This window comes from Bubalus bubalis, chromosome 13, assembly GCF_019923935.1.
Source record: "Bubalus bubalis isolate 160015118507 breed Murrah chromosome 13, NDDB_SH_1, whole genome shotgun sequence".
Classification (NCBI taxonomy): Eukaryota; Metazoa; Chordata; class Mammalia; order Artiodactyla; family Bovidae; genus Bubalus; species Bubalus bubalis.
Genome location: NC_059169.1, coordinates 55,003,339 through 55,024,845, shown reverse-complemented (window position 1 = coordinate 55,024,845; position 21,507 = coordinate 55,003,339). Strand labels below are relative to the sequence as shown.

General features: G+C 42.1%; 1 protein-coding gene across 2 annotated transcripts in view; it reads right to left on the bottom strand.

Moving 5' to 3' along the window:
* SGCG (sarcoglycan gamma) overlaps positions 1-20,294 on the bottom strand; it is a 42,619-nt gene extending 22,325 nt beyond the window's left edge. Inside the window, exons 1-2 of one of the 2 annotated variants that reach the window (XM_044927291.2) lie at positions 20,042-20,294; positions 284-478 (exon numbers count right to left, since the gene is read on the bottom strand). In XM_044927291.2, coding sequence (XP_044783226.2) covers positions 284-478; positions 20,042-20,095 — 249 coding nt within the window. In that variant the 5' untranslated portion in view covers positions 20,096-20,294. Of the gene's footprint in view, positions 1-283; positions 479-7,839; positions 7,988-20,041 lie in introns of those variants that run through there. The other variant, XM_006070938.4, reaches the window with a different exon arrangement.
* Positions 20,295-21,507: the final 1,213 nt, after the last annotated feature.

Below are 21,507 nucleotides of genomic sequence, written 5' to 3'. Positions count from 1 at the left end.
TCCCACCATGAAAAGATAATGACGAGTGGAAAAACTGCAATGAAAACTCACTGTAAAATCAACAGAGTATAATTTGCAGTGAAGCTATTAAAAAAGGTTAAGAAAAGGTAAATGCTATATTACTTTAAATGTTATATGTATTTTTTTTTTTTGCTACCGAGCATTCTATCTAGACAGGAGACAAACACTAACTGCATGGCAGGGAGCTTCTGTTGATGCAATGGGGATGGACTGACAGCACAAACAAAACGAGAACATGATTATCAGGAAAAATAACACTTACTGGGGAAAACCACATGACTCTAAGAATCCAAATGGTAAGAGCAAAATTCACAAGGAGAATGATGAGCAAAAGAAGGACGAACAAATACAGGCAACGCTTTCTCCAGCCATAAATGCCGATTTTGTAGACAGCCTGGTTCTCTGGCCGCTCTATGTGGGTGCCCTCCGTGATCGTGGTGTATTGTTCACGCACCATCTGCCACAGGTAGGGGGTGAAGAGGGGGAGGGGGAAAAAGGGGGAGGAGGTGGGAAGTGGGAGTGGGGAGAGGGACAAAGGGAGAGACAGACGGACAGAGAGAGAATTTGTCAATATTGACTGACCATTAGTCCAACAAAACATTTTTTTACCCCAATAACAAATCTCCAAAATTAAGTGATTTTTGAAAAGAGCCTTAAAGAATACTATGAAACATGTCATTGTATTTCAGCCACAGTGATAATCTGTCATTCACCATAATAGATATAACAAATTCATTTGAAATCCAGTGATCATATTTCCAGGGCTTCCAAGGTGGCTCAGTGGTAAAGAACCCACCTGCCAATGCAGGAGATGAGAGTTCAGTCCCTGGCTTGGGAAGATCCCCTGAAGAAGTAAACGGCAACTCACTCCAGTATTCTTGTCTGGGAAATCCCATGGACAGAGAACATGGTGGGCTATGGAGTCCATGGGGTCGCAAAAGAGTTGGACATGACTTAGCGACTACAACAACAACCACATTTTCAGGTCTTAATCTATAAACTCAGTACATATACAGCTTTCAAAATTCTGCAGGATTAACTTTGGAATTGAAGCATCAACCTACAACAGTCAAGTGATCAAGTTCTTAAAAGATTCAGTGGGAGGAAAATCAAGCTGGTACCTATAAGTCTTGTGAAAAAAATTCCAGTTCCTCAGTTTTATGCCAAATAATTAGGTTACATCTTCCTTCAGCCATTAAATATTACTCAGAATTTAAAATTAGAATTATCTTTACAAGATACCAATCACACCAACATTTGCCTATAATAAAGTTCCCAAGTACTGACCTACTTCAAGAAAGATCAAAACGTGGATATGTACAAATGCTTATAAACATCCATCATTTTATGTAAATCAGGGTAAGAGTTTCAGTAACAATTTCCACTTTAGGAAGAGATTTTTAAAAGTTGCTCATTCTCCTCTTTATACACACACACACACACAAAGAGCATAGTTTTGTTTAAATTAAAATTAGAAATTATGATGACTTTTCTGATTGTAAAGATAGCAAAATGATGAATAAGAACATAAAGAATTCTCCTCTGAGATTTTTTTATGCATTTACTTTTAGGAATGATTTAAAGATGTCCTTATTTAAAATGTCATGGTCTAAAATAATTCTTTAAATCTCTTTCCAACTGAATGGGCATTTCCCCCATGTTCAAAGTGATTGTATAAAACGGTGCTGTTCATCACTCAGTATTTTCAAACACTGAAGACTGACAATCTGCATTATTCAAAACCCAAGCGGTTATTAACAGTTTCATGAGGGCATTCTTCACTTACTCATCTTTGACTCCTCCAGTTTTTTTTTTATATGAGAAAGTCCATCACCACCCACCCAGGTCTTCAAAGTCTCTGAAGTCATTCTTGCTTCCCCCTTTCCCCTTCAAGCCCCACATCAGCCCCACACCAACTCTACCTTCAGCCTAGATCCTCAGGCTGCCTATGTCCCTCCATTTCCATGGCAACCACTCTGGTGCCAGCCCCTCGAACTCCCTCATCTTCACCACTGCAAACCTGTCTTCCTTCCTCCCCTTCTGGAAGGCTCTCTCTACGCAGCGGCAGGGACATGAAATAAAATTCAGTGCCTGTCACTCTACAATGTCAAATCTTCCCATGCTTTTCCCCACTGAGAACATCCAGGCTCCTCCATCGCCCGCACCCCCAACCCTACATGAGAGCCTTCGCTCACCTCTTCATCTGCTACCACGGTGCCCTACCTACTTGCAAACAGCCCAGGTGAACCCTCAGGTCAGGACTCACTGTTGGGCATCCTCCCCACCTGACACCCTCTGCTGGCCCCCTCCTCACCTTCAGCACCAGTTCACATGTCATCTCCTCCAAGAAGTCTCCCCTGGACACACTCAATCCCATCATATCACATCATTCTGTTGTATTAATTTCAAACACGTGTCATCTAAATAATGGTGGCAAATTCAGACAGTCCATAAAAGATAAGCTCAGAGTCTGAGACTGGATTGGAGAGGTATGGCCAGAGACTCAGAATTCAAAACTATCACATATTTTTTACAATATTGCCAGAGATCAATAAAAACAGCTGTTTTCTAAGCATGAGTGTATATACACATTCTCGCATGCACATACATGTATGTCTTCCAATTGTTACATATTTCTATTCATATATAGAGCTTACTATTGCTGGTGTAAACCTATCACAAACCTAGCTTCATTCAACATAATCTTATTATCTTTTAGTTTTGGAGGTCACTGTTTGCATCATAACTCACATAATTCCTACATGGTGCCAACGTTTAGGAAAACGAAGAGGTCGCCTTGGTAGATGTGACAAAAAGTACATCAATAAGGAAAATTCAACAGTAGATAACTAATGGAGGAAATATTTGCCTTAAAGATAAGACAAGGTTAATACCCTTAGAAAGATAAATAAATCAATACAACTTGAGCAAAACCATGCACACACATTAAAGAAACTCAAATGGTTAATACACAGTAAAGGATTCTACTTCACCAGGAAGCACAAACACAAATTCCACAGGCAGTTTTCAAACAGTAAGGGAAATTTAAAAACCGGTTCTAGCCAACATTGGCACACATAAGTGATATCATATGGATATGTTTGAAAAATGGGCATGAAACTCCTCTGCTTTTGAAAGTGAAAATTAACACCATTCCTCTAGAAGGATATTTGGCGCTATGTACCGAGAATTTCAAACAGACAGTAATTTCAGTTCTAGAAACTTATTCCAAAGAAACAATCAGGAATGAAAATGAAGATTGATGTTTAAAGGTATTTGTTTTACTTTATCTATAATGGTGAATGACTGGAAAGTAAAGGCTTTCTTAGTGGCTCAGTGGTAAAGAATCTGCCTGCCAATGCAGGAGACACAGGAGACCTGGGGTTCGATGATCCTCTGCAAGAGGAAATGGCAACCCACTCCAGTATTCTTGCCTGGAGGATCCCATGGACAGAGAAGCCTGGTGGACTATACAGTCTGTGGGGTCACAAAAGAGTCAAGACATGACTAAGCAACAACAACAAATAATGTTAAGGTTTAAACATCAGAGTAACTAGTTATTGGATTATTATAACATTACAGAATTAACTGCTTGAAAGCATATATCTTGAATATTCTAGAGAAATGCTAATGGTAGAGTGCTGAATGAAAAACAGAATGTGAAATACATATTAAAATATACACGCATAGAAACAGACTATAAACAAATTTTAAAATTGTTAACAATAATTTCCCTCTATATTCTACCTTTGTCACTTAAAATTGCATTTCCCAAATGTCTTTCTGTATTTTTTCAGATTAAAAAATTTGTATATATCTACCTTTTGCTATATATAGTTCTCTGATAATAGAAAAGCTAACAGAAAATTCACTATACTTGTCCCAACTTTATGACTACATTTAGGATGAGCAAATAATTTAAAAAATAGTTCCGCTTCATTTTTGCCCAAATTGCTTAGCATGACTATAAAATAAAGCAAAGTACACAACCTGTAGTTATCAATTTCATCCAAAGTCACAATCAATACAATTCTCACCATCACAAAGGCCCCTGCTATAAAACACACACACGCAGGGAGAGTCACAGGTTACAAGGTCATCAAACTGTTCTCTCGTCTCTACAACAGAACTGACTTTTAAAATAAAATGGCAAGCTGCCATTTAAAAAAGTTCCCAAACCAACAGAATAAATGCCCTTTAACTAGCTAACATTCCTGATCAGGGAAGAAACCTTTATTTAAATGAAAAAGTAACAAGAAAAAAAAAACCCACACTTTTAGCCACTGTCATACAAATGTTAGGTCATAAAACTGCGGTTTTAAAATGCATATTTGTTTCTTAGTTTGGTTAGAGACTATTTTAAAGCAGGGCTATGATTATGAAGATGAGCAATTCAAACATGTTTTCTTAGTGTTTTACTCTTGTTTTTATTAAATAAACTCAGAAATCTGAAGCTTTTACCACGTCCTTATGTCATGTTTGACTAAGGAGTAATAGCAATGTCCAGAAGCTGAAGTTAGCAGAAATAAGGCCAACATAAGGATGTTTTGTTCTCTGTTTTGTTCACCAGTATATAACCAGCACCTACAGGTTTATAGCTGGACTTGTCCTGCATTTCACACCTTAGTGACCTCATGCTACTTCATTTTCTACCAGGAATGTCTATCCATAAGTACTCTGTATTTCAACAGTGTATTTCAAGATCATGCGAAGTTCTACCTTGATAAATGAGTTGGATTTGGGAGGATGATTAGCATCAGAGAAGGGCTGTTTCTACCCTCACTTTTCAACCATATTATCTTAGGTATTTCCCTTTCACTATCATATAACACAGACTGAAATCTAGAGTCACACCTGCTTAGTTCTGTGACGTGATGATCAATTCTGTCCATTGAGGAACAAACAGTTGGTCAACTGATCAACTCAAGTGACCTACCAGGCTTTTTGAGAGTGTGTTTCTTCAAAGATGCTGCACACGTAAAACTCGCTGAAAATGTTTCAAGTAAGAGTTAAAACAGTCACAAAAGTGAGGATGGGTTTTAGGTACTGTCTCCAAGGCAATGACTTCTTCCTGCTGGTTCTCCCTTGGGGTCTGTTTTCCAGACCTCAGCTGAGGCCATCTTTTGACGTTTTACAGCTCCTCTCTCCCCCTCCATGCCCCTTATCCAGTCTTCATGGCAACCAAAGTGACCTCCCACAAGACTAATTCTATCCCAGTGGCTTCAGGATGAAGCACACATGCTTTGGGCACACACAACCCATGGGAATGCCAGCTCCTTCACCAGCATGCACAGCACGCCAGCTGGAACAAAGTCAAGTGGATACAGACACTGTGAAGGACTCTGGGAGAAGTCTCAAGTCTCCTGCAAGTCTGCAGATCACCAAACACTCCTGCATCTATTTCCCAGGAAATTCCCTAAGGCACAGTAAGATGTGAAACAAGAAGTGAGCATGGAGTCTGGAACAGCAAAGACAGAGGGTAAGGAATTCTACAAAGCTCACATGAACACCACTGAACGATCTGGTCCTGAAGTAGGTCCAGAGAAGAATAAGGCTAGATGCTCTTGAGGTTGAGAAAGGAGGCAGGAAGGAAAGAAGGAAGCAGAGGTGGGTTCTGAAGGCTCCTCACTAGGAAACCAAAGCCACGGCGGGTGAGCAGTGCTGGGCTCACTTGAGAAGCAGCCATGTAGAAGAGGGAGCTGGGGGAACCCCTCCCAGGTCCCACAAAATGTGCAAAATTAAACAAAATGGGCACCCATTCATAATTTATAATTGTTATTTGATTTTCACCTTCAGTATAGTAGAGTTGGACCACAAAAAAGGCTGAGTGCCAAAGAATTGATGCTTTCAAATTGTGGTGCTGGAGAAGACTCTTGAGAGTCCCTTGGACTGCAAGGAGATCAAACCAGTCAATCCTAAAGGAAACCAGTCCTGAATATTCATTGGAAGGACTGATGCAGAAGCTGAAGCTCTAATCATTTGGCCACCTGATGCAAAGAGCTGACTCACTGCAAAAGACCCTGATGCTGGGAAAAATTGAAGGCAGAAGAAAAAGGGGACGACAGAGGATGAGATGGTTGGATGGCATCACCGACTCAATGGACATGAGTTTGAGCACTCTGGGAGATAGTGAAGGACAGAGAAGCCTGGTGTGCTGCAGTCCGTGGGGTCACAGAGTCAGACACGACTTAAGTGACTGAAAAACAACAGTAGGAGTTTAGTTTAATGACTACAGTGTTTATTTTTTAAAGAACCACACGGAACAGCTTTATTTGCAGCATTTTAGCTGCAAGCTTAGCCAACATATTCAGGAAACTTGGATGTGTTAGTCTTTGGAATTTGATATTTAAATATAGTGAAACACTGCTTTTCATTTGGCTTTGAAAGAAACCTCAGATAAATTCTAGAACCTCTAAGACTAACAACAACTTGAACCACAAGGTGGTAAATACACCTCTCTGTATCCGTCTCTACAAAATGTTTCCAAGAAAACAAGCAAAACATAAACACAGGGAGTTTTGTAGTTCATGTTGCACTAGTGAGTTACTCCATTCTGCTGGCAAATTTTCCAGCCAGCCAAGCTATTTTTTTCTCTATTATCTTTCTTGATGACTTTCTTTAGAAACACGTCCTCCAAAGGCCTATGTTACTTAGGATCCATCAGAAAGAATAGACATTTTAACAGGTCAAAGCACAGCACATGTTTACCTCATATTCTACTTACTATACTTTCTGATACATATTTTGAGCAATAGACTATTTTCCCCAGATTTGGGGAGAGAGACATTTTTCCCTTTTTTATCCAAGAAGAGTTGGGCAGCTGAAGCTGGCATTTTGCTTCTGTTTTGCTTATTCTCAATGTATCAAACCACCTGGACTTTAGTTCTCATGAATTTTACTCTGTTTAAACGTCTTTGACAAAACTATGACAAAATGTAAAGCAAATGTACTTCTACCACAAAAGTTTAAGAGTAGAATTAGAAGTGAAAAGTGAGTGAAACTGAAAGTGATAGTCGCTCAGTCGTGTCTGACTCTTTCTGACCCCATGGGCTGTAGCCCGTCAGGCTCCTCTGTCCACGGAATTCTCCTGGCAAGAACTCTGGAGTGGGTTGCCATTCCCTTCTCCAGGGGATCTTCCCACCCAGGGATCAAACCCGGGTCTCCTTCATTGCAGGCAGATTCTTTACTGTCTGAGCAACCAGGGAAGCCCAGAATTAGAAGTAGGTGATCTGAAAGATTACTCTTTATCTAGATTAACTACAGTATGGAAAATCCCATGGAAGGAGGAGCCTGGTAGGCTGCAATCCATGGGGTCGCTAAGAGTCAGACACGACTGAGCGACTTCACTTTCACTTTTCACTTTCATGCACTGGAGAAGGAAATGGCAACCCACTCCAGTGTTCTTGCCTGAAGAATCCCAGGGACAGGGGAGCCTGGTGGGCTGCCATCCATGGGGTCACACAGAGTCAGACATGACTGAAGTGACGTAGCAGCAGCAGCAGCAACCACTGAATGCCTGATAATACAAAAATACTGTCATGGTGTTCTAAAATTAAAACTATTAGAAGGACATAATCATGCTAGAATAACATGTAGCATTTTAGTAGTTGGAAAAACTTGAAAGTTGAAATGAAGCGTTAATTCCATTTTGTTGATATTTAATATATAATCATTTTGAGCTAAATTTATTTAACATTTTAAATTTATTTTCCATTATGTCATCTATGAAGGAAAAATAATCAAGAAGCCTTATACCTATTTGGTCTTTAAGTTGAACATTCTAATTCTGTAAGATCCAAGTTAAAGCCGATTCCTTACCTTAGATGTTGTCAAAAAGCACAAAGTGAATTAACTGTACTCCTTCAGAGCTTCTGAGACAAGATTTGAGGCTGTCCCAGGAATCGAGCAGTGAGAGGGGAGGGGTCAAGTTTGCCAGGCAGCCGGAGGAAGGCTCCCATTCTGGGTCTGTCTCATGTTTCATTCCCTTCTATTAGCAACAGGCGCATCTAATTTTATTCTCGTGACACAAACAGCTCATACCACACTTAAAATTGTCTGGGCACCAATTCCAGGACACAGCACTAAGTGTGCCAAGGAGAAAATCCTCCTACAAAACCAACAGTTAAACCCTGAATCATGACCCTAGTATGTGATTTTAACTTTCTACAGTGAACTTGACCTTAAATGAGCAGGAAAAGCCTGTGGGACGCATTTCCAGTGGAATCCAGTGTCAACAAAAGTCTTATAAAAATCAGATTCACATGGGACTTTGCTAGTCTTAAATGTATACTGTTCTCTTTCAAGTAAACTGCAAAGTCTTATGTAACAATCTTTAAAAATCACTTTCTTTAGACCTTTTTGGGGGGGCTTCCCTTGTGGCTCAGCTGGTAAAGAATCTGCCTGCAATGCAGGAGACCTGTGTTTGATCCCTGCGTTGGGAAGATTCCCCTGGAGGAGGGAAAGGCTACCCACTCCAGTATTCTGGCCTGGAGAATTTCACGGACTGTATAGTCCCTGGATAGCAAAGAGCTGGACACGACTGAGTGACTGTCACTTTTTTTAGACCTCTTTTAAGTGAAAAAACTTTAACATTTGAGAAAACCTTAAATAATGATCATTACAATAAAGACAAGTTAGACTGGACATGTTAAAATTATGACAGTTATTTTCTCAGTAAACTAAAATTACATCTTGTTTAACAAATTACATAAAAGTAACAAGGCGGAGAAGGCAATGGCACCCCACTGCAGTACTCTTGCCTGGAAAATCCCATGGACGGAGGAGCCTGGTAGGCTGCAGTCCATGGGGTAGCTGAGGGTCGGACATGACTGAGTGACTTCACTTTTACTTTTCACTTTCATGCATTGGAGAAGGAAATGGCAACCCACTCCAGTGTTCTTGCCTGGAGAATCCCAGGGACAGGGGAGCCTGGTGGGCCTGTCTATGGGGTCGCACAGAGTCGGACATGACTGAAGTGACTTAGCAGCAGCAGCAGCAACAAGTCGATTTATGTAGTCTTCATTTCAGTTCAGTCACTCAATCGTGTCCGACTCTTTGCGACCCCATGAATTGCAGCACGCCAGGCCTCCCTGCCCATCACCAACTCCCAGAGTTCATTCACTCAAACTCATGTCCATCGGGTTGGTGACACCATCCAGCCATCTCATCCTCTGTCGTCCCCTTCTCCTCCTGTCCCTAATCCCTCCCAGCATCAGAGTCTTTTCCAATGAGTCAACTCGTCGCATGAGGTGGCCAAAGTATTGGAGTTCAGCTTTAGCATCATTCCTTCCAAAGAACACCCAGGACTGATCTCCTTTAGAATGGACTAGTTCGATCTCCTTGCAGTCCAAGGGACTCTCAAGGGTCTTCTCCAACACCACAGTTCAAAAGCATCAATTCTTCGGCCCTCAGCTTTCTTCACAGTCCAACTCTCACATCCATACATGACTACTGGAAAAACCATAGCCTTGACTAGATGGACCTTTGTTGGCAAAGTAATGTCTCTGCTTTTGAATATGCTATCTAGGTTGGTCATAACTTTCCTTCCAAGGAGTAGGCGTTTTTTAATTTCAGGGCTGCCATCACCATCTGCAGTGATTTTGGAGCCCAAAAAATAAAGTCTGACACTGTTTCCCCATCTATTTCCCATGAAGTGATGGGAGTGGATGCCATGATCTTTGTTTTCTGAATGTTGAGCTTGAAGCCAACTTTTTCACTCTCCTCTTTCACTTTCCTCAAAAGGCTTTTTAGTTCCTCTTCACTTTCTGCCATAAGGGTGGTGTCATCTGCATATCTGAGGTTATTGATATTTCTCCCAGCAATCTTGATTCCAGCTTGTGCTTCTTCACAGTCCAGCGTTTCTCATGATGTACTCTGCATAGAAGTTAAATAAGCAGGGTGACAATATACAGCCTCGCCGTACTCCTTTTCCTATTTGGAACCAGTCTGTTGTTCCATGTCCAGTTCTAACTGTTGCTTCCTGACCTGCATACAGGTTTCTCAAGAGGCAGGTCAGGTGGTCTGGTATTCCCATCTTTTTCAGAATTTTCCACAGTTTGTTGTGATCCACACAGTCAAAGGCTTTGGCATAGTCAATAAAGCAGAAATAGATGTTTTTCTGGAACTCTCTTGCTTTTTCAATGATCCAGCAGATGTTGGCAATTTGATCTCTGGTTCCTCTGCCTTTTCTAAAACCAGCTTGAACATCTGGAAGTTCACGGTTCATGTATTCCTGAAGCCTGGCTTGGAGAATTTTGAGCATTACTTTACTAGCATGTGAGATGAGTGCAATTGTGCGGTAGTTTGAGCATTCTTTGGCATTGCCTTTCTTTGGGATTGGAATGAAAACTGACCTTTTCCAGTCCTGTGGCCACTGCTGGGTTTTCCAAATTTGCTGGCATATTGAATGCAGCACTTTCACAGCATCATCTTTCAGGATTTGAAATAGCTCAACTGGAATTCCATCACCTCCACTAGCTTTGTTCGTAGTGATGCTTCCTAAGGCCTACTTGACTTCACATTCCAGGATGTCTGGCTCTAGGTGAGTGATCACACCATCATGATTATCTGGGTCGTGAAGCTTTTTTTTGTATAGTTCTTCTGTGTACTCTTTCCACCTCTTCTTAAAATCTTCTGCGTCTGTTAGGTCCATACCATTTCTGTCCTTTATCGAGCCCATCTTTGCATGAAATGTTCCCTTGGTATTTCTAATTTTCTTGAAGAGATCTCTAGTCTTTCCCATTCTGTTGTTTTCCTCTATTTCTTTGCATTGATCGCTGAGTAAGGCTTTCTTATCTCTTCTTGCTATTCTTTGGAACTCTGCATTCAGATGCTTATATCTTTTCTTTTCTCCTTTGCTTTTCGCTTCTCTTCTTTTCACAGCTATTTGTAAGGCCTCCCCAGACAGCTGTTTTGCTTTTTTGCATTTCTTTTCCATGGGGATGGTCTTGATCCCTGTCTCCTGTACAATGTCATGAACCTCAGTCCATAGTTCATCAGGCACTCTATCTATCAGATCTAGGCCCTTAAATCTATTTCTCACTTCCACCGTATAATCATAAGGGATTTGATTTAGGTCATACCTGAACGGTCTCGTGGTTTTCCCTACTTTCTTCAATTTAAGTCTGTCAATTTAAGTCTGTATGTAGTCTTATCTTTCTTTAAAAAGAACAATTAGATCATTCATCTTTTATAAGGTGTAAAGAAAATCTACTCAACTTTTGAATAATCTTAATCTTTTATTCTGCATTATTTTTACAGAGCCTGGTTTCCAGCATGAATTAAAACTGACTAAATTATGTACTTGAAATTGATATTTTGGCACCAAACCTTGACTGTGAGAAGCAATGTGAATGATAATCCAGATGCTTAATTTTTATTTTATTTTCTTCTCAGGAGACTTTTTCTCATGCTATTTATTTATGCTCTGACTTCTTTTGAAATTTGATGCTTCTTACACCAACAGCTGCAGGCCTTAAATGAAAAGCTGATACAGCTTCAACTAATCGTACATTTATTTATAAGACACCGAAAAATCTTACATGAATTCTTTGTGCATTACTATTTTTTTCTCTCGTGGCAATTCAGTTGGACAAAAGGCAAAGCCACCAATTCTCAACAAAAATACCTACTATATTTAACAGTGATGATATGAGATGTATTTTAATATCACCGGGTGCCTAAATAGTCAAAATCTGAAACCCCTAACTCAATATTCTGGTTGAAATGTCACACGTAAAAGTTACTTACAAAGGGACCTGTCATCGGTCGATTAACTGATTTACAGTGATGAATTTTCAGCTTGGGGGCTATCTTGTAAGCACGTTAGTCAAGTTGTATATCTGTTCTCCATTCTCATTCACAGATATATTTAACACTATTGACTAAACTTTTAATCCTGCTGGAAGGATGGCTTTGAAAACAAAATCTTTTGATTTTATACCACAGTTGATACCATTGCGAAGAGATCTTCAAAGCATCCACTGTAGGTCTATTCAGGTTTGTAACTCACATACACACATCACATTTGTTTTCAACAGAATGATAACATTATAAAGCTATAAGAAGCCTTAAAGAAAACTAGTCTACCCCTCCACTGGATGTAAAACACTTTGTTCAAGGTCAGAGCTGCTAAGGGCATGGAGGGAAGCAACTTTCAGATGAGATAATTCGAGTTTTGGAAAGAACAGAGAAGTGAGGAGTAGCTGCTTTGAAGAGTAGGGAGTAAAGTTACCAGTGAAATGTATGAGTCTGCGTTCAGGGTCCAACTGAAGTTGATGAATAGACAATGGTCCCATCCTGAACGGTCCCTGAGACTTTATACCCTACCTGCAGCTGACAGCATCGACAGCAAAGCCTCCCTGACCCTGGCTACACTTTCATCACTTCCCCAAACCTGCCCCTTCGCCCATCCTTCCTTTCCTGGCTTACGACTCCATCCTCCACACAGTCCAGGGAGACACATCGAGGAAGCCCCCTTGCTAACCTGCCTGCCAGTCACCAATCAACACCGCCCCTCCTGCTCTGCCCCCCTCTCTGCCCTGGGTCCTCCTCTGACTGGGGACCCCCCCTTCAGGTCTGCCTGGTGTGTAGCTGGTACCTGCTTCCCTGAGTGCAGGTACACTGTGTTGTGTCTTACTCTCCCCGATGCCACATTAACACCGAGAACAGGAAATGCTGCCCTCATCACTCCCCTGCTGCAAGTCCTTCAGCAAGCCGTCGGAATGGGGCGCCAGGTCCAGACAGGCACACCCCCCTTCGTAGTCAGGCCTGCCCATCTCACCTGTCCTCTCCCTGTGGGTTCTGTAAGGAACCACAGGAGTCACCGTGCTGTCGGGCGCCCACTGGACCTCGGACTAGAGCTCTCACTCATTTTTTTCTGCTTTTTCTTCTATATGCACTTAAAAACTTATTATAATTGCTTGTAGGTACACGGCTATCATTGGTTTGTAAACCTGTTCTCTCTACTGGACCATGAACTACCTGCTTTGCACCTGCATATAGTAAACCCTCAATTAGTTGAACTCTGCAGTTACACCAAAAGCAATTCCATAGTGTACAGTAACACACACACACACAGAGCTAACATATATGATCAGAATGACATTACAAGAATTATCCAGAAGAGGTCAGTATAACAGCGGTAAGAGGATGGCTTTCAGAGTAAATGAAATGTGAAATCAAGTTAAATTCTTTTGTAAGTGATCAACTTTAAACCTTTTTAAAAAAAATACCATGTGAATCATTTGCTCCTTCAATTGAAGCTGTAGTTCTTCAAAACAGATGGCCACAGACTTTTCAAGTAAGTAAAATGAAGTGATCAAATGATTCTATACACAACTGAAAACTCAAGTTTTTCATCTGGAATGTTATTAATATAATTACCTGGAGCCCTCTCACCCGCCTCTCTGATGACTTTTTAAATAGGGGTGATCCAAGTGTATGCATTTTATTTTTATTTATTTGTTTTTTTGGCTGCACTGGGTCGTCATTGCTACGCGGGCTTTCTCTAGTTGCTGTGGGTGGGGACTACTCTCTAGAGCGGTGCACAGGCTCCTCACTGCAGCGGCTTCTTTTGTTGTGGAGCACGGCCTTCAGAGTGAGGGCTCAGTAATTGCAGCACACGGGCTTCATTGCCACTTGGCATGTGGAATCTTCCTGGACCAGGGATTGAACCCATGTCCCCTGCATTTGGCAGGCAGATTCTTTACCATTAAACCACCAGAGAAGTCTCCAAGTGTATGCATTTTAACAAAAACAATTCATAGTCCCTTCAGAGTCTCCAAATCAATAAAAATGAAACTACTAGACTGCTGATGGGGTATCTTATGCTTTTCATGGTACTTTTGGGGAATTTAGGAGTCAGTATTCAGTATCAAGGGCTAATTGAGTGTTTTTAGGGAAGACAGAGAGGATAAAGCATTGGAATGCTGGAAAAATAAGAGGTAGGAAAAGGGAAGACTAAAAGGAATAGAAAACTTTAAGATTTCAGAAGAGAAAAGTGGAGCATGACCTGAAATTTCAAAGGTTATCCACTGGTAATGCCTGAATTGCATCACAATAATTAAAAAGCATTATTCCATGAACACATAACTTTGCTAATTCACAGAAAACGGATACTACAGCCTCAGTAAGTATGGACTTGTGGGCAGGGAATGGAAGTGCTGTGTGTGGCCATCAGAATGACAGGAAACACTGAGCAATTAGCAAAGCAGAACCCACACACGCTGGAGAGGAAAACCATCAGAAGGGCTTGTGATAGGGAATTCCCTGGTGGTCCGGTGGTTGGGACTTTGTGCTTTCACTGCCAAGAGTCTGCATTCAATCCTTGGTTGGGGAACTAAGATCCCATAAGTCTCACAGCTAAAAAAAAAAAAGGTGGGGGGGCTTATGAGAAACCTGAAGTCTCCCGCGTCTCCCTACCAATCTCCATGTCCACTGGCCTGAGTCACTACTTACATCTTCTTCCCCATACTCACCTCTGACCCTTTAAATAAACTTAAATGGCTGTAGCTCGATTTATTAACTCTGGACTCATGCTATTGGCTGAGTTCATGCACATTATCACCCAGTGACCTTCTTCTCCTTTTCTCAATGTTGTTTTATCCGCGGTCACCTCTGAAATTCCAAACAGTGTATGTCAGCATTTCTTTCCTGATCCCTGATGACGAGCATCTCTTTGTCTGTCTGCTCTCTAGTTGAGGATGTTAGCATTTCCCCCCACCTAGACATGTGCCCCTTCTTCTCCAGCCCTCCATCACTTTTCCTTTACTTTCACATGATCAAACTGGTCACATGTTCCATTTTGAAATGATCGTCTCCTGTATCTCCTATGATTTGAACAGGTTGATTTAAAAAGTAAAAATTCAAAAGCAGTGTTCACATTTTCACTCTTCTGGAAGAGTTTGAAAAGAAACTGCATTAATTCTTTAAATGTAGGTAGAATTTTCCTGGTCTCTAGCTTTTCTTTGTTGGGAGAGTTTTGATTTGGATTCAATCTCCCTAGTTGCTACTGGCCAATTTAGATATCCTATTTCTTCCTGATTTAGGAAAAGGTCAGTTTTCATTCCAATCCCAAAGAAAGGCAATGCCAAAGAATGCTCAAACTACCGCACAATTGCACTCATCTCACACGCTAGTAAAGCAATGCTCAAAATTCTCCAAGCCAGGCTTCAGCAATACGTGAACCATGAACTTCCAGATGTTCAAGCTGGTTTTAGAAAAGGCAGAGGAACCAGAGATCAAATTGCCAACATCTGCTGGATCATTGAAAAAGCAAGAGAGTTCCAGAAAAACATCTATTTCTGCTTTATTGACTATGCCAAAGCCTTTGACTGTGTGGATCACAACAAACTGTGGAAAATTCTGAAAAAGATGGGAATACCAGACCACCTGACCTGCCTCTTGAGAAACCTGTATGCAGGTCAGGAAGCAACAGTTAGAACTGGACATGGAACAACAGACTGGTTCCAAATAGGAAAAGGAGTACGGCGAGGCTGTATATTGTCACCCTGCTTATTTAACTTCTATGCAGAGTACATCATGAGAAACGCTGGACTGGAAGAAGCACAAGCTGGAATCAAGATTGCTGGGAGAAATATCAATAACCTCAGATATGCAGATGACACCACCCTTATGGCAGAAAGTGAAGAGGAACTAAAAAGTCTTTTGATGAAAGTGAAAGAGGAGAGTGAAAAAGTTGGCTTCAAGCTCAACATTCAGAAAACTAAGATCATGGCATCCACTCCCATCACTTCATGGGAAATAGATGGGGAAACAGTGGAAACAGTGTCAGACTTTATTTTTTGGGCTCCAAAATCACTGCAAATGGTGATTGTAGCCATGAAATTAAAAGACGCTTACTCCTTGGAAGGAAAGTTATGACCAAACTAGATAGCATATTGAAAAGCAGAGACATTACTTTGCCAACAAAGGTCCATCTAGTCAAGGTTATGGTTTTTCTAGTGGTCATGTATGGATGTGAGAGTTGGACTGTGAAGAAAGCTGAGGGCCGAAGAATTGATGCTTTTGAACTGTGGTGTTGGAGAAGACTCTTGAGAGTCCCTTGGACTGCAAGGAGATCCAGCCAGTCCATTCTAAAGGAGATCAGTCCTGGGTGTTCATTGGAAGGACTGATGCTAAAGCTGAAACTCCAATACTTTGGCCACCTCATGCGAAGAGTTGACTCATTGGAAAAGACTCTGATACTGGGAGAGATTGGGGGCAGGAGGAGAAGGGGACGACAGAGGATGAGATGGCTGGATGGCATCACCAACTAGATGGACATGAGTTTGAGTGAACTCGGGGAGTTGGTGATGGACAGGGAGGCCTGGCGTGCTGCAGTTCATGGGGTCGCAAAGAGTCAGATACGACTGAGTGACTGAACTGAACTGAGTCTTAGTATGCTGCATTTTTCTAGGATATATCCATTTCTTCTAGGTTATCCAATTTGTTGGCATATAATTGTTCATAGTAGTCCCTTATGATCCTTTGTGTTTCTGCACTATCATTTGTAATGACTCTCTTTTAACTTCTAATTTTATGAGTCCTCTCTTTTAAGTCTAACTAAAGATTTGTAAATTTTAATTATTTTTTAAAAGCCACCTCCTAGTTTCATTGATCTTTTCTGCTGTCTTTTTAGTCTCTATTTCATTTATTTCTCCTCTGACATTTGTAATTTCCTTCCTTCTGCTAGGCTTGATCTACTTTTCTAGTTCCTTGAGGTATAAAATGAAACTGTTTATTTGAGATCTTTATTTTTTCTGAATGTAAGTACTTTGCCTTCAACTCTCCTCTTAGAACTGCTTTTACAGCATCCCAAAGATTTTATATTGTGTTGTCATTTCATTTGCATCAAGGTGTTTTTTCACTTCCCCTTTGATTTCTTCTTTGACCCACTGGTTGTTCAGGAGCATGTTGTTTAACTTCTACATATTTGTGAATTTTCCAGTTTTCCTCCTGTACTGATTCATAGAGAGTATTTTCACTGCCCTAAAAACCCTCTGTGCTCTGTCTGTGATGGGAGGCACAGATTTGGGGTCAGGTCTATGTTATTACTCAGGTTTGCCCAGCAGCCATCTGGGCCAATAAAAACAGCCTCTCTGGGCCCAGGTTCCTTCTGTATTATTGGGGGCCCTAATCAGGGGGTGCTGGTGAAGACAGGACGAAGTAGAACTCCTAAAGTGCCTGGTTTAAGCAGGAACTCAATCAATGCAACAAAACAGGACTTTTCTTTTGAGGGCAAACACCAGAAGACAATTACTAAGGATACATCTGAGAAGGAGATTCTCAACAGCAATTTATTGGATATTTCCCTCAAGGCATTTTGAACTAAGGAATTATAAACAGACTGAGTCAAGAATCTTAAAGGAGAAGGATACGGAGGATGAAATCATGGCTACCAAGAGGGATCATTGGTTAGAATCTCAGTTATAACACAACCCACAGAATTTCACCTAAATAACGCAATGATTCATACAGACATTCTCTGTAAGAACACAGCTGTGTCCAGTCCTAGCTTTTTCGTATCCGTTTGCTCCTTAGGTCTCTGTCATCAGTGTAAGATGATTTTAGTTAACATTTTCATATTAAAATTCTTCCTTTTCTCATTCAGAGACCTTATTTTTGAAAAAAGAGTTTAGCAACAAACAGACAAAAAGAATAAGCACATTTTAATAAATTTATACCTAATTCATATTTCTTTTCCAATTCCGTTTTCATTGTTTTATTATGAAGGTAATTATTAATGCAGCTCTGTTTTGCTATAATGGAATGATTTAGGGTTTTGTACGTGCAGCAACTGAGCCCACTGACTTGCTAAAAACCTAACTTAAGTGATCTTGGTTGGGGTCCAAGACTGAGCTTAGAGGGTTGTTAACCTCTTGAAACTGAATTCAAAGTAGGTACACCTCTCCAGGCATTTTTCTGGATAGCACACCTGTAACTCTCACCAAACCTTCAAAGGGGTCCATGACCTTGGGGAAGCATCTCTTTTCTGTCTCCTTCCTCTTCCCAAGGCCTCCTATTCCACAACAAACATCTCCCTCACATATAGCAGAATGATATGCTAAAAAGACAAGTTGTTATACACAGTTATTTTGTTTCCTAATTTAGATGGTGCTACACTCAGAAATTTATATGCAAATATACTTCAAATGAGGTTGTCTATACAGAGAACACTGCATTTGCAGAACTGACAGCACATAGCCTGTTGTGTTTACTTCATATAAATTTAACTAAGAAGACAATAAAATGGGTATTTTTTTTAAATCACCAATCACTATCTCCTATGTCTAGAAAATTAAATGTTTGTAAAATTAAATGTTTAATTATTACACTACAATGATCATTCCCATATAAATAACTTTTTAACTATACAATTCTAGAGAAAGAAAAAAAATTACCTTTTTTTTTTGCTTAACCGTAACTATGTCTGTGGACACTTGCATATATTACCCACAGTAAGACAGGAGTTCTTGTAGGGCACAATCTTAAGTACTAACGACTAAATGAGGGTCTGATAAATTAAAAGAAAAATCAGAACCAAGATAATGAAATGATGCTGATTAAAATGTAATAGTACATATATGTATTTAATCTGATATATTTTAAATATGATCTAGCCAGAGGAATAAAACACATCTTTAAAATTGAAATGAGTCTCATTATCTCTGAAAGAGGTGCTTTTATAGTTTAAAAAAAGCAAACAAATTATTGGCTAAATGTGAAGCTTTGCTTATTTCTTTCATAGTCTGCTATGTAGCTCTAATGAATTTAATTTGTTAAAACTCATCACTACATTTTTTCCGAGATTAAAGAAACATTATCTCATAGATGATAACTATTATGCAGGGCACTTTATGCTTCTAAACCTGGAAGTGCAAGTATATTATCTGTGTTAATGATTTATGTGAAATATCTACTAAATATTGTGCTTAATGTTGAGTCAGCACTAACAAGCATTGAAAATGGAAAGAACACAGGATTCACAGAAAGTAAAATACTTGAAAACATGACTGTTCTACAATTTGAAAAGTTCCGGGGAGGACGTTTTGCATACGTAGACTGGATGTCGCTTGACAGCACTCTGTTGGAGGCTCTGTTTTCTCCGAGGAAGTTTTAATACCAGGCACATCGAACCCTCCAGCAAAGTAGTCCACCACCAAGAGCCAAGAGATCAGCTTAAGTAAATATTTGAGTAACATTGTAAAATCTACTTTTCATAGTTTTAAAATAACCTGCTCATATGAAAGGAAGAAGAGCACTAAAAGAGCCATATAAAAAGGCTTACTTAAAAAAAAAAATACAACTCCACTGCTTCACATGGATTTACCCGCTTTAAGGAAGACCCAGCAGCACTGCACCAAGGTACCCCGCATCTACACGGAGCGCCAGCCCTGCATCACCTGCTCCGAGACAGCGGGTAACACTTGAAGATCAGCGGCTTCCCAGAAATACTGCACGATACTGTCTTGAAATTTATGAACAGCAACCACGCTGGATGGCTGTTACTGACTTCCTATTAATAATTAATCCCAACGTAACCAAGTGATAACATGCAAACATACACCTAAGGGTGCTTTGAGGGTAGTGAATGAGGATGGAGGGACCACCCCAGTGAAGAGGGGGTGAGACGGGGCACTTCAGGGCTTTCTGTCCCCCTCCCGTCCCCCGAAGCCCAGGTTAGCCCCCAAGGGCGTTCCCACCCACCCGCCGCCGAGGGATGCGCAAGGCCGGGTCACGGACCACCGTTCCCTCTCCCGAAGTTAAGTCCCGTCTGCGCACAGCTCAGCCTTTAGTCTTTGGAGTAAAGACGGGAGAAGGGTCCCAAGTACACCGCAGGGCTCCTCCTCCCCCCCTCCGCGGAGCGCAGCGGCGAAGGGGCAGGTGCGGGCCGGCCAGGGCCCCGGCAGGAGGCGGCGGGGTTCGTGGGACAGGGCTGGGAAGGGGGAGCAGCGGGCAGGTTCAGGGGTAGACACTGGGCCACTGGGGCAAGGCGGTGGCGCGCGGCCGCGCTCCTTACCTCAGCCGCTTCCCCGGGTCTGGGGGCGCGTGCCGGCCCCGCCAGGTCCTCCATCCCAGGAGGAAGGGGACCACCGGCCTCTCCCGGGCAGAGCGGGCCGCGCTTTCGTCCTCCTCCCTCGGCGACCGCCGCGCCGGCTCAGCTCCCAGGCTGGGGGGGCGTTCCCCCAGCCGCGGGTGCCCATGTCCCAGCGCGGGCTCGGGGCGCCCTGGACCCGGCGCCGGGGGAGGCGGGGTCTCTGGGAGTCCGGACGCGCACCGGCCCCGCGCTCAAGTCCACGGGCGCGCCCTCCGCTGCCCTCTCCCCGATTCTCGGCCCCGCGGCCTCAGGGCACCCCCGCCCCCTCCTCCGGCCCCCGCCTTCCAGACACTCCCACTCCCAGCGCCGTGGCCTCGCGGATCGGTGCTCGGAGTTCCGCGAGCACCGGCCGGTCCCCCTCCAAGGCCCTCGTCCCTCGAGGTACCCCAGCCAGCGCCGCCCTTCCCGCGCGTGTCCGGGCGTCGATGCGGGGGGCCCGGCTCTTCGCGGGCTTCGGAGGCACCCCAGCCGGTCCCCCGCGAACCTCCCTGGCTCCGGACACAGCGCAGGGCCGGGGACTGGCCGCTGGGGGTGCCCCGCGGGGTTTGCGCTTGGGAATAGCGCCCATCCTCTACTTCCTAAAGGAGAAGAAGCAGTACCACGATTCTTTTCTTTTCTTTTCTTTTTTAAAACCTGAAGAGGTTCGCTGAAATGATTTTAAGGCACACAGTTCTATTAGTGCTTCTGTGTCTATCAGTATTTACTCAATGACCCCTTCGCCCACGTGGGAGAGCGACTTGGCTCCACAGTTTCTTCCTGGGGAAGGTGACGGCCCAGAGGACCCAGAGCGCTGGCCATGATTTCCCTGATGGAAAAGCTAAATGTATCCGAAGAGAAATATGGGGAAAAAGCCAGGAGTGTTGTAAGGTCTGAACTCTCCATACAGGTTTTTTTTTTTTTTTTTTTTAACTAATTTAATTGGAGGCTAATTACTTTACAATATTGTAGTGGTTTTTGCCATACACTGATATGAATCAGCCATGGGTGTACATGTGTCCCCCATCCTGAACCCTCTTCCCACCTCACTCCCCATCCCATCCTTCAGGGTTGTCCCAGTGCATCAGCTTTGAGTGCCCTGTTTCATGCATCCACCTTGGACTGGTGATCGATTTCACATATGGTAATATACATGTTTCAATGTCATTTTATCAAATAAAAAACCTTGCCTTCTCCCACAGAGTCCAAAAGTCTGTTCTTTATATCTGTGTCTCTTTTGCTGTCTTGCATATAGGGTCATCGTTACCATCTTTCTAAATTCCATATATATGCATTAATATACTGTATTGGTGTTTCTCTTTCTGACTTACTTCATTCTGTATAATAGGCTCCAGTTTCATCCACCTCATTAGAACTGATTCAAATGCATTCTTTTTAATAGCAGAATAAAA